The sequence below is a fragment of the Bufo bufo genome, chromosome 10, assembly GCF_905171765.1.
Source record: "Bufo bufo chromosome 10, aBufBuf1.1, whole genome shotgun sequence".
NCBI lineage: Eukaryota > Metazoa > Chordata > Amphibia > Anura > Bufonidae > Bufo > Bufo bufo.
This window is the reverse complement of record NC_053398.1, coordinates 96059940-96074097: the sequence shown is the minus strand read 5'-3', so window position 1 is coordinate 96074097 and position 14158 is coordinate 96059940. Positions and strand designations below refer to the sequence as shown.

Here is a 14158-nt window from a genome sequence, read left to right as displayed (position 1 = left end):
AAGATGAGGAAACTAAAGCAAAACAAAAGAAACCTCAAGTGGGAGGTTCTGAAGAACGTCTGTCAGAGCTTCTCAGATGTCTGGTGGTGACACCAACCACTTTAATGCCTTGTATACCAATGCATTATAGCCTATCAACGTAATAGGCAGGCCATGCCTGTAGTACAGTCTAATGGGCATACAGTCATGGAAGGCCTGGATGACTTTTTTAGGACCTCGGCTGCTACGGCAATGTTTCGGCACCCCACAATTGTACTTGCAAAGCTAATGGTGACAGAGCCCCTCTATCTGTTTAGCTGCCTAGATGCTGTGGTTGTTAGCCCAGCGCTCCGAGCCTGCGCTGCTGGCCCTACTCGCGGGCACGGGCGGCAGGCCCCCTCTTTCCCTTCTGGTGTTTTGGAAGTTCTGCTTTTCTGTGTACCGGACCCTGCTTCTTGATTTAATGGATTTTGCTTGTTTGCCACCTGCCTCTGACCTTGGACTTCAATTACGGACTTTGCTTGATCGTTGCCTGCCCTGACTCCAGACTTCCTGACTACATCTTTCCACTCGGTGCTTGCACCGGTATCTCTGACCCCGTGGTCAGCTGCCACTGACTATGGGACTGCTCTGAAGTGGCCTAATGGCCCAAGCCTATCCTCACCATCAGAGGCTCTACTGCAGACCAGGAAGTTACTTAGTCACGCCCCTCCAGGGTATAGCACACCCACTTGCATAACAGCAGTCACTATTGATGGCGGAATCTAGGGAGTTAAATGGCTGGGATAGGATGTTCCCTGCTAAGCAGTACCACCATAGAAAAAAACAAACAAAAAGCATGTAAAAAAAAAATTCATGCACCAAATGTACTTTTGCACCTTCATTATAAGATTTCTCTGCTTGGATGATTATCTTCCATGTACAGAGGCTATGTCTAATGGTAAGGGAGGGAGACTGCCATTGCAATGTCACACATTACACAATGTACACATATTTGACAAAGGTATGCTTGGGAGAATTAAACAATTCATTTTTCAGTAATTATTATTTATTGAGCAAACTACCTTAACATAGCATGAAAAATTGAGGAAAATCTGTTTTCCTAATTCTAAATAAACCCTACCAAATGTATTGATTTATTGAATTCATTTACATCACAATAAAGCCCCCCTTCTACTGTGTGTTCCAAAAAAATGGTCAAACATTTTCAGGTAGACTGAGAAACAAAGGTAGTGAGTGACTTTTGGTGGCTACTCAGGCAACAGTGCAGGGCCCAGATTTCCAGCACCGAGCTAGATGTACAGCCCGGTCAATCAACAGGCTGATGGGTGCTTCTTCACATGTGGGGGCAGTCCCTGACAGGGAAGAGCTCTTGCTATTGAGACGGTTTAAGTTGCTTATCTCTAAACCAAACAGAACAGCTTGTATAAAGACAGTGGCGTACCGCCAATATAGGCAGGGTACACCACTGCTATGGGTCCCGCGGCACAGGGGGGCCCGGAGCGCACGGAAGGCCCCACCCCCTGCAACTGCGCTCACTGCAGGCTCAGCTTCTCCCCCCTCCCTCCCCCTCCCTCCTGCGAACTCTCACTGACTCTGCGCACTCCCTAGAACCCAGCCTGGCTGCGCGCTCCCTTGGCTCGTGCGCCTGCACAGCACCACACATTAGGCCAATCAGCATTAGGAGTGTGCAAAGATCCTGCTGCTGATTGGCCCAGTGTATCGCTCGCAGGCAGCAGGCGCGCACCCAGCGTGGAAGAAGTTGAGAGAGACTTGTGGTGCCCGCACGCCTCGCCAGTGTTGCCAGCCAAACCGTCATCCCGCAGCCAGTCTGGACCTGTGTCACTGCCAGCCCGCCCACACAGTAAGACTGCCCCAGCCCCCAGTCACTATCTTTTTAATTTAATATCTGTACAAATAACAGTCTCTCTTACTGGCACTGGCCAGGGGCGGACTGACCGGTCGGGCACTTCGGACATGGTCCGTTGGCCCGGCCGGGATGGGGGCCCGCCGCAAAATAACAATGTGTTATGCTGGCCTGGTAATGGTGGTAATGGCAGCGGGGCCCGGTGCACTCACTGTATTCTATCGCACCGGGCCCCGCTCACTGTAATACTAATTTTCATATGTGAACAAGAAGAGAAATCCTCTGCGATCCTCTCCCTCTCTGTACTCACAAACTCAGTAGCAGGCAGGCCAGGCGGCAGCGTAACTCACTGACGTCACGCGCCTGCTCCGCCTGCTTCATTCATAAAGTGGGAGGAGCAGGCGCGTGAGGTCAGTGAGTTGCGCTGCCGCCTGGCCTGCCTGCTACTGAGTTTGTGAGTACAGAGAGGGAGAGGATCGCAGAGGATTTCTCTTGTTCTTGTTCACATATGAAAATTAGTATTACAGTGGTGAGCGGGGCCCGGTGTAATAGAATACAGTGACTGCACCGGGCCCCGCTGAAATTACAACACCAGATGCCGGCCCCCAGACCCTGTATTGGGGGGATCTGTGGATGACACATATATAGCATAAGGTGCTATATATGTGTCACCCACAGTGCCATCCACAGAGCCCCCACAACAGTGCCATCCACAGAGCCCCCACAACAGTGCCATCCACAGAGCCCCCACAACAGTGCCATCCACAGAGCCCCCACAACAGTGCCATCCACAGACCATCATTAGTTCAAAACCCACCAAAGGCACACCTTTTGGTTCAAAATATTTTTTAATTTGGCTATTCCCCACCCCTCTTGTAATTGTTCCGCTACTTGTGGGCTGCGAGGGCATGAGTTCAGTCACTTCGGTGCGCAATCCCTTCCTGCAGCGCGTGATCCCGCGAGACCTGCCGCTGTAGGTCACGGGTCTTGCGGGATCACGCGCCGAATTCACTGAACTCATGCCCACGTAGCCCGCAAGTAGCAGATCAGTGGAACAAGTACAAGGTGGAGGGGACTGTTTCTAACAGAGGCTCACTAATGGACGCTGAGATTAGATCACCCCATACGAAAGCATTGAATCAATGCTTTCCTATGGGGAAAGATCTGACCCTGGAGGTCATCATGCAGAGTGTGAGGACGTCCAGCGTCAGATACCAGACCAAAGGTCTGTTTTAATCCAGGAAGCCCTCAGGTGGCTGCCAGCCACTAGAGGCTGAATTATTGCTGGAACTTAAACAATGCAGTTTCTCTAGAACATTGCAGCTCGATTTGCAAAAGGGACACTGTACCCAGACCACTTCAATGAGCTGAAGTGGTCTGGGTGCCTTTTGTGTCGCTTTAACTTTGAAATCTTATTAAAGATTGTGTAGGGTGTGGCTGGAGGCGGGGCATGGAGGCGGGACAAGGGTGGGGCTTGCAGCAGAACATGGGTGGGGCCTATAAGGGGGCCCTTGATTTATTTTGCCGGGGGGCCCTGAGGGTTCTCAGTCCGCCCCTGGCACTGGCATAATTAGAAATGACTGAATGGGCCCCCCCCCAGTTGTCCGGCACCTCTGACCGGCAGAGACCCTTGACTTCTTCCCTAATACAGTCCAATTATCGTCCAATAGACAATAGACAGTGTCAAAATATCATACTACAGTATACATATTTCCATGTCTTGTCTATTGGACGATAATTGGACTGTATTAGGGAAGAAGTCAAGTGTCTCTGCTGGTCAGAGGTGCCGGACAACTGGGGGGGCCCATTCAATAATTTGCTGTGGAGCCCAGTCATTTCTAATTACGCCAGTGTCCCTAATGTTTTTGGTAGGTCATGTATACATTTCTTTATTGGCAAATGGGGGTGTGGCAGGGGAGGAGCCCGGGCAGGAGGTGGGGAGGTGGGATGGGCCAGCCTAGGAGGCAGGGTTAGGGGGCCCAATTCAGATTCTTGCTATGGGGCCCAATGATTTCTATGTACGTCCCTGTATAAAGAGATTCATGTGTGATATTTCTAACATAACTTCTCTTGTGATCTAACTTCTTCAGGTATAGCAAAGATGTCTTCTACATCACAGAAACACAGAGACTTTGTGGCAGAGCCCATGGGAGAGAAGCCGGTGAAGGCTCTTGCTGGCATTGGTGAGGTACTGGGAGGAAAGCTTGCTGATAAGGGTTTTGACAAGGTAAGCTGTTGATATACGGTACCATGCAAGGCTGTGTTCACCTGTATTGTATTGTATTGCAGGGGCACACCCACAGGTGGGGGGGTCCAACGGGTCTGGACCTCCCCTAGAAGCGGTCTGTTTATATTTTTTTTGTGATCCCATCCCAATGCTGCCAGCTCTCAGGCACTGACTACCTTAAAAGCAGACTTAGCCTACATGCACACAAACATACTTTGTTTCCACTTCGGTTCCTTTTTTTTATTGCGGACAGGATTTGCGGACCCATTAATTTCTATGGAGCCGCTGAAAATGCGGATAGTCAACCGTTTGTTTTCTGCGTCCATTGTCTGTGGTTCCATTCCGCAAAAAAAGTAAAGCATGTCCTATTCTTGTCCGTAATAAACGGTTTGCGGACCCATTCAAGTCAATGGTCCGCAAAAAATGTGGATGACAAACAGAAGCCATCTGTATGTCATCCACAGCCGCATTTTTTGCGGATGGTTGCTATGAAAACCCTGTCCAAGGCCTGTGAACTTGTACACGAAGTTTAAACTGGTTTTGCCCAGAGTTTGGACATTATATTATACTGAAGAGTGTTTGCCAGTGCTCTTGGAAAAATGCCCCATTGGGATGTCGAAAAGCTTATTACGCTTGTCCAGGAACGCCCAGAGCTCTGGGACAGCAGGACCAATGTCTACCACGACAGAATAAAAAAAGATGATGTGTCCTGGGAGAGTGTCACGACGAATGAAGCCTGGAGAATGGGACAGAGCAGACAGCAGAGGTCGTGCAGATTTAGGTTAGTGCAAGCTATGTGGTTTTGTGTCCTTGCCCTTGTGTCCCGCCCCTGTGTTCTCCATAATTTATTTTGCAAGTAGTCACATGAGGTAATATTCGTGTCCCTTTTGTAAACATGCTTCTGGTTTGGCCTGTGCATGTTTGTCATTCATTATGTGTTTTCAAATATGTGAAGACAAACATGTTTTAAAGGGCTTCTGTCAGCCCACTAAACCGTTTTTTTTTTTTTGCTTAATAATAACCCCTACACTGCGATTTATCCATACATAAGTAAAATAAGAATTTTGGTTCAGTAGAATTTGCTAAAACCCTATTTTTATAATATGTAAATTACCTTGCTACCAGCAAGTAGGGCGGTTACTTGCTGGTAGCAGCCGCATCCTCCGATGGTAATGACGCCCCCTCTGCTTGTTGATTGACAGGGCCAGCGGACGGGATCTTTCTCCGCTGGCCCTGCCTGTTTTCATTCAATATCTGGCGCCTGCGCCACGGCCGTACCTATCTTCAATCGGCGCAGGCGCACTGAGAGGCGGCCACTCACTCGGCCGCTTCATCCTCAATGCGCCTGCGCCGGGTGTAGATGTGACGTCATCGGCGCAGGCGCATTGAGGATGAAGCGGCCGAGTGAGTGGCCGCCTCTCAGTGCGCCTGCGCCGATTGAAGATAGGTACGGCCGTGGCGCAGGCGCCAGATATTGAATGAAAACAGGCAGGGCCAGCGGAGAAAGATCCCGTCCGCTGGCCCTGTCAATCAACAAGCAGAGGGGGCGTCATTACCATCGGATGATGCGGCTGCTACCAGCAAGTAGCCGCCCTACTTGCTGGTAGCAAGGTAATTTACATATTATAAAAATAGGGTTTTAGCAAATTCTACTGAACCAAAATTCTTATTTTACTTATGTATGGATAAATCGCAGTGTAGGGGTTATTATTAAGCAAAAAAAAAACGGTTTAGTGGGCTGACAGAAGCCCTTTAATGCTTGTCCCGACCTTTGCTCCAGCACACAGAAGTGATGTCTACACAGCGTACGTCCTTTACAGTTTTGTACACATGTGGGCCTGTTAGAATTGATATGGCGACATCTGTCCCCTTTCCAAACATATTATGTTGTTAAAGGCCTAGTCACAATATTCACCTCCTTCATCCATTTCTTACACATTAGTATCCAGTGCTCAATGGATGGGTGTGTTTTTTTCATAGGCATTTGATGTTCATGTACATTTTCAAAAGCTGCTGTTAGCCAGACCTGGGCCGACATGTTGGAAAGAACATTGTTTTACTGCTATGGAGTTTGTCCTGGTGAGCGGCGACCATAGTAATTCCTGATAAATGATGTAGAAATGCATTAGCTGTGTATACAGAGCTAACTCAGACTGGAACATGCCTAGGCCGTGTAGTTACAGTGGGCGGCCCATGGACATCTGTGACTGATATGTAGGCTGCGGCCTGTTAGTGAGCTATGCCCTACTGTACTATGTGCTGTTTATTATCCCCTTTTTAGCATGTTTTTCAAGCTATTTTCATTTAGGGTCATCATTTGCTGTTACTTTGAATGTGTATTTTTATTTTTAGACAGAACTTATATAATGTATTGTTTGAAATGTTTTATGTTTCCACAGTCAAAAAAACTAAAACGCGATGGCACAGTTGCAAAGACCAGTTCTGACGGCACAGTTGCAAAGACCAGTTCCGTCAGAAAATAACAGAGAAGGGGCGCAGTGGTGAAGGTGGATCCCGCAAAAGGCCGTACATGTATACCGAACAGTTACGGTTCCTTAAACCAGTTATGGATTTGAGGTCATAAGTTTTGTTCATAAATCATAAAGCATGTGTAACGGTCACGTACACAGACACACAGGGGGGAGGATAGTGACCACTGGGCTCCACCCTCACCCCTGCCTACTTGCCTCACGAGTCCTGATGACAGGGGACAACTGGACAGCAGTCCCTAACTTAGGATACGTGCGGGAAGGACAGACAAGACAAATAATGGATAGTGAATGGACCGGGTCAAAACCAAGAGGACAACGCAGTACAGAGGGATAAGCAAAGAATGGTCAGGAGAAGCCGGGGTCATAAATACCAGGAGAGTCGAGAAGTACCAAAGGAGTCCGCAAAGAATAGTCAGGTGGAAGCCGAGGTCAAAATACCAGGAGGGATGCGCAGTACAGGAGGAGCAGGCAAAGGATCGTCAGGGAACAGGATCAGGTAAGTATACAGGTATCCAACAAACGGCAGGAACCTAAATTAACAGGCAACCTGTGGCCAGCAGGCTGCCTGTATTTATAGTGGGGAGTGAGGGTCATGTGACGTGGCCAGCGTCACATGACCGACAGACCGACCAGTCGAGCACCGAGTGATCAGCTCGGCGCTCAAGGCAGACCTAGGAGCAGGGAGCCTCCCAGCTAGCAAAGCCGCCCTGGGAACGAGGTCAAATACAGATCCTCGCTCCCGAAGCTAAGCAGCAGGTCTGCGGCTGATGGGAGACCGAGTGTGCCTTCAGCACCCCGTTACAGCATGTTTGTAACTGTATGTCATTGCCCGCTTTTTGTATATTTGAAGACCTTTCATCCGGATTTGGTCTGAAATATATAATGGCTGTGGCCTACCCATCTGATTATATATTTTTTAACAGAGAATGCACAGTTTGGTTTTGTGCTGACTTCTAGTTGATGCTTACCAGTTATTTTTTTATGTTGGCTTCCAACCCAACAAAATCCCCAAAATCACTGTTTAGCAAAGTATACCAAGCAATGTTATTTTGCCCTATGCCTTTATATATACAGATTGACCGAATTTCCACACTTAGTTAGCTCAGGAATGTGTTGACATTTTTTAAACTTGGACAGCTCTAAAGACCCATGAAACTACATAATGTTGGTAGGCTGTTTGAACAATATTCAAAGCAACAGTCCGCCAATGGTTTGATTATGTAATGTGCCAACAAATGTTTAGGGCGAACATTTGTAACCCTTGTTGGTTCTGTGCCGGCTCACCTTATATGAGAACATGCAGCACTATTTTGCTAAGAATTGCAATATATTCAGAATGTTAGTTGTGGCTAATGTCCTATATATTTTTTATCTGATTTGCCCTACAGTACTGTGGACAGCCTGGATGATCCGGAGCCAGAGGAATCTCAGCCTTCCAATCTTGGAGGTGCTGAAACTCCAGCTGTCTTCTCGCCAGCGTCCACTCCAACCCAGACCCCAGCTGAAGATCCACAACCCCAGCCAAGGGAAATGTCAAGGCCTGCATAAGGGAGCCCTGCACCAGCCCAATGACCACAGATGAGGTGAAGGAGGGGTGGCACTCAGCCTTCTTCGGGGCTAGCTACTCGGGAAATAATAGATTCCCAATTTATTGACTACCTAGCCCGGAAGAGGGATGACGTTCAGGAAGAAATTATGATGAGGGGGATGCACCATTGCTGCGGCATGTACCTCCAGAGAGGCAAAGTAGTTGCATGTTGTCTATAGCAAGTGTCCTAGAGATGTATGCCTCCCCATACCAAGGGGACATACATGCCCTAATAGATACAGTGCGGCGCCAGGTGATCTTGGCCCCAAATCAAATACCCACCACTTATCCACCTTGCCAGCCACCAGTCCGAGGGCCTTCGGTCCAGCCACAACGATTTACCATGAGCCAAACCACAAACCCCCCCTTTTCCCAGGCCAATTATCCAGCCCATTACACATCAGGGGCCCCAGATCAGGGGAATGTTCAGCATGAACCCTCTTATGGGACAACCAGTTTTACCAGGGATTTGTTAAATTTGTGAAAATGTGTTTTGTTTTTTATTTATGTATCCTGTAACATTACTGACATGGTTTGTCTTTATTTGTTTGATTTGAGGTTTATAGGATAAGTAAAAAAACATAGTTTAAAATCGCTTGCCTCATGGTATTGCTTGTAAACAAAATGATGTCATCATTTCTACACATTCTACACAATCTATCAAGTACTATTAGTTTAATAATTGGCATACTTAAGAAAATTATTAATCTTTCAATGAGGTATTAGAAGTTTTTTTGGCCAAGATTGCAAATATATTTAATGATGTATTCCAAAGTACACTTTGAACTGCATCTGTAGTAATTTTCATCAGATTATATTAACTGTTTAATGGACAAAAAAACTCAGCCCACAAGCCCACGTCAAGGGTCCTCATTATCTTGCGAGTCCCTACACTCAACTACAACATAAATTCAAAAAGCTGTCTAGAAAAAAACAACTACCAAGCCCAGAAGATACGCCACGAATAGCATCCAACTGCCATGGCACGGCCCCCTCTGGGCTGCTGAAAAAGTCTGCATACATTTCCCGAACTGCAATGCCTGAAGTACCAGGTCATCTATGCAGGGTCAGATCTAAACCCACACCTGATGATGTTGGAAATTGGTTCTGGTCAACAGCAGAGGAAGGATTGTGCATCCTGGTGAAGTTCAACACAAGCTTTAATCACCAGGGTAGAATTCTCCAAATCCATCTATATGGATGACCTAAACACCCTCCACTTGCTGCAGAGTATGCCGAAAGCGCACTCAACATACTGACGGGCACGAGTCAACCGGTAGTTGAAAATACGCCTCCTAACATCCAAACCGCATCTGGGGAAGGGCCGCATAACATGGGGAGTCAATGCAAACCCTTCATCAGCCACGATGACAAATGGAGCTGGCGGACCTGCATATCCGGGCAGTCTTTTGGACTCGGGCAGGTCAAGCTGGTTGACACGAATCCATTCACGCAATCTAGAAGCACTAAAGATGCTTGCATTTGAAGTGCTTCTATAGACCCCAATATCAACCATTATAAAACGGTAGTTACTATCAGCCAAAAGCACTACTGAAAAATATTGTTTTTTCAGTAGTGCTGAGAGTGAGGCGGTTTCTTAACACGAATGTGCTTGCCATCCAGTGCCCCAATGCAGTTAGGAAACTGCGCAGATTTATTGAAGCCCTCAGCGATCCGAACCCAATCCTCCGCCTTGGGCTGTGGCATCACCGCCTCTTGGAGTCTATGCCAAATGACATGACAAGTGTGACGCACAATCTGAGAAATCGTTGAGGTTCCCAAAAGAAACTCAAATTGCAGGGATGCAAATAAGTTCCCAGTTGCCAAGAATCTGTGGGGGGAAACAAAGAAAAACATTAATAATAAGGGTTTATGGCATCAGAAAAATGCTTACTTAAAATTGTTGGTAGTAGACAAAAAAGTAAATATTCGATGTCCCTTTTTAGTACCTAATTTCGTACCAAAAACATTTAGGCCCTACTCTGACAGGCTCTTTTACACCTAGTGTGGTCACGCCATTTTCATGGTAAATATATGGGCAACGCAGGATGATGTGAACACTCTATCAGCATGATGTTAGCGTGCCCAGACAAAAAAAAGAGCTTCACATACAACACTACCTTTAATCTTTGCATGTTATTTGGCTATTAAAATTACAAAGTATTTAAATTAACAATAGCACAAATAAATGAGGGACAAAGACTGGTAAGTTCAGTTCACATTAGCACATGTGTAACATCAGGCACTTAAAGAACCATGTTACTAATGACATAAGCTCTCTACATTACTGTTAGCAATAAAATAACACATTGCTTATCTCAGCGTGACAATGAGCCTTTCCTCAGGAGTAATGCAGCGCCTCATATTGGTGTCCTAGAAGCTGAGGACAGTACGTAGAGATGACAGCAGGCAATCAAAGGTAGACACTTACATCCGACAGAACACCAAGAACTTTTCAGTATGCTGACGAAGATCAGTGTAGAGGGTATGGAAGTGTCCTTTCGTGTACCGTTGGGAAATAATGTGATGGACCCAAAGTCTCCTCTTTCTCCTCGGTTCCTTGTCGAAGTGACTGCTGTCCGCGTCGCCTACTAAAAAGCCAGTACAGTATGGCCTCATCCTCAGAGTCATCTGCCATGGTAAAACCAAGACTCAAAACGCACGAATCCTATGAAACCAAAGCCAAGGAATCGAACAACACTCTGTAGCCTGGAAAGACTGCAGAAAATGGCCACCAAACACTCAGATGACCAGCATATATACCTGTATCCTGGGTGGGCATAGTTAAATTTCTATAGATTTCAGCCTTCTGTTTTTTGGGGGCCGCAAAACAAAACGGAAGACACACGGAAACACGACGGCCATAATTTGGGGACCAACAGTATGGATGCGGGAAAAAAACGGAACACGGATTTCGCGATTTGCGGGCCTCAAAACACATACATTCGTGTGCATATAGGCATAGAGGAAACACTGCTCATGGCCATAGGAATCAGTAGTCTGGGGCTGACTTGAGTCCGTGGTAGAGTTTTCTAGACATTCTCTGTGCAAGGAGACCAGGAAGAGGGAGCAGAAAAAATGTGACATCACCTATTGCATGACTATTTCTTTTCCTGTTTTACAGGCTTTGTCTCTTTATCAAGTAAAGACTTATATTGAACCATTGCTTACATATGATCTATGAATACATAGGGGGAGATATATCAAGACTGGCGGATCCATCCTGCACTGGCGTGAGATGCGTCTGATTTGTTAAGAGGCAGAAGCCTCTTAACAAATCAGGCACATCTATGCCCTGCTGAGCGCCAGAAACTGAAGTCTATGCCAGCTACAGGCTGGTGTAGACTTCAGCTATAACCTCCACCACTTAATGGAGAAAGTTACAGTAAATACGGCAGCGGCATGAAGAAAGAGCGTATGGTCTATGACCACTAAGCACAGTGGCGTAACTAGAAATGACTAGGCCCCGCAGCAAATTTTTGAACAGGCCCGTCCCCCTGCAACTTCGTCACAACCCCCTCCTATTGTGCAACCCCAACTCCTGTGGCTAGTCAAGATTGCTCTTTCAGATGTGGCCCAGCAGATCGTTCGATCAGTTAGCTAGAGTGTCTCTGTATAGAATGTCATTTTTAATACTGTTGAGGGGGCCCTGACAATAAAATCTTTTATTCCTCCTCCTGGTTGGGCCCCTTCTGAGTGTGTGCCCCAAAGCAGCTGCTTCCCCAGCTTCCGCTATAGCTATGCCCCTGACTCAGGACCTCATAAAAGCTGGGTGGTTGGTAGAGCTGTTAAAATGAGGACACTTGGAACTTCACATTAAACAAGAATTCTCAAGTTTTATTATTGGAACTTGATGAAGTGTCTAGCCTCAAGACATGAAACACGTTGCTTTTAGTCCTGCTGTAATTGTCCTCCTTTAGACATCATGACGGTATAGTTATATCATTTCAGCTGTATGTTGTTTGTTGGGAGTGATCTATTATATGTAGGAGGGGTTTATAATAAAGGGTGGGGCCTAGATTTTTGTGTGACACCATTAATCTGCCTGGGCCGCCCCTAACCAAAATTTTTGGGTGCTCCCCTGTTGTATTGTATATGTATTGGATTTGGCATAATGCAATTTTTTTAAAGAATCTGTGGCAGAAATCCAAGTCTAAGGGCGCCTTCACACGCGGCAGATTTTCTGGCAGAAAATTCCACGACTGAAAATCAGTTCCATTCTATGTTGCAGATTCTATCAGGATGTAGGTGTAGAGTCTTCTCCTAAATTTATGACCATGGCCATTAGCACCTAACAGTTTTGCCCGGGTTGCCGGAGGAAAGAAAAATATATTTTTTTTATATATACTGTAAATTTAGAATGATCACATTTGCACTGAACCACAGAATAAAGCTATCATATTTGTTATACCACACAGTGAACGCCGTAAAAATAAATTCCACAAATGTTAAAATTGCTGTTTTTTTAATCTTTCCCCCTAAAAGGAAAATAATAAAAGTTATTTAATACACTATGTGTACTCCAAAATGGTTCCTAAAAAAAAAACGAATCCCGTAAAATCAAGAATTTTATTTAGAAGGCTGCTGAACACAGAGGTTATGCCCCCAATGTCTTATAGGTGCAGGTCCCACCTCTGGGACCCGTACCTATATCGAGAACAGAGCCTTGAAAGTCATGGAGGGCACACTGCGCATGCACGGCCACCCTCCATTAATTTCTATGGGGCTGCCGAAGATAGCTCTAAAATGGAGCCCTCAAAGAGAAGGACAGTGGACCCTGCATGTTCAGCTGCCCTCCATTCATTTTTATGGGACCGCTGCAAATAGCCTAGCGCTGGCTCAGCTATTTCCATGTGCTCCATAGACGTGAATGAAGCAGTGGCTTTGCTTGCGCAGTTTACTTCCCATTCATTTCTATAGGACTTCCTAAAATAAAGTGCCTATAAAGTTTTACGGATAGCGGCCGGTCCCAGAGGTGGGCATGAGCTATGTTATAACTTGAGTTATGTTATCGTGTCAGTCTACACTTTTCCTAAATACACCATTTCTTTATTTTCTAGGCCTATACTGTCTTGGGTCAGTTTCTCGTGATGAAGAAAAATGAAAAGCAATTTACAGATTGGTTAAAGGGCATCTGTGGCGCCGATAAAAAACAGGCAGGTGATTGTTTTTGCAGTCTGAAAGAATGGTGTAATTCTTTCTTGTAAGAATATTGCCTTCCCAAGTCCAGCCTCTGATGTTCAAGAACAGCATGCTACCTGCAATATCCAACTATGAGCAAGCAAGACATCTTGATGCATTGAATTGCCATCAGGTGTACAAAGAAGACGACGTGCATCTGGTCACAACAGCTCAATGTATTCTTAAAGCTTCAAGCCTTTTCATAATTGTAATGTCTCTTTATTCTGACAAAAATATATATTTTAATGTTTCCAAAGGTGACTTAAGAATAGCCTATTGCTGCTTTATATAAAAATAAATAAATCACAGGTTAATGGCATTCACCATGCGGTAAAAGTAACGTGATTCTTTTATAGATCAGGTAATTATGGATGCGGCGATACCAAACATGTTTAGTGTTTTTTATGTTAAACCAATTATATGTGTGGATATAGGAAAAAGGTTAGATTTTTTTTTTTACTTTTTTTTTTTTTTTACCCAGACCCACTTGGTTTGAAGATCCAGTGGGTCTGATGCATCTACAATACAGTCGTGGCCAAAAGTTTGGAGAATTACATAAATTTTGGAAATTGGAAAAGTTGCTGCTTAAGTTTTTATAATAGCAATTTGCATATACTCCAGAATGTTATGAAGAGTGATCAGATGAATTGCATAGTCCTTCTTTGCCATGAAAATTAACTTAATCCCAAAAAAAACTTTCCACTGCATTTCATTGCTGTCATTAAAGGACCTGCTGAGATCATTTCAGTAATCGTCTTGTTAACTCAGGTGAGAATGTTGACGAGCACAAGGCTGGAGATCATTATGTCAGGCTGATTGGGTAA

General features: G+C 45.6%; 1 protein-coding gene across 2 annotated transcripts in view; it reads left to right on the top strand.

Annotated features, from left to right (window-relative positions):
• The window catches only part of LOC120980416 (barrier-to-autointegration factor-like), a 39717-nt gene extending 26062 nt beyond the window's left edge, over positions 1–13655 (top strand). Inside the window, exons 2-3 of one of the 2 annotated variants that reach the window (XM_040409519.1) lie at positions 3928–4073; positions 13214–13655. In XM_040409519.1, the coding sequence (XP_040265453.1) occupies positions 3948–4073; positions 13214–13360 (273 nt within the window). In that variant the 5' untranslated portion in view covers positions 3928–3947 and the 3' untranslated portion in view covers positions 13361–13655. The remainder of the gene's footprint in view (positions 1–3927; positions 4074–13213) is intronic. The other variant, XM_040409520.1, reaches the window with a different exon arrangement.
• Positions 13656–14158: the final 503 nt, after the last annotated feature.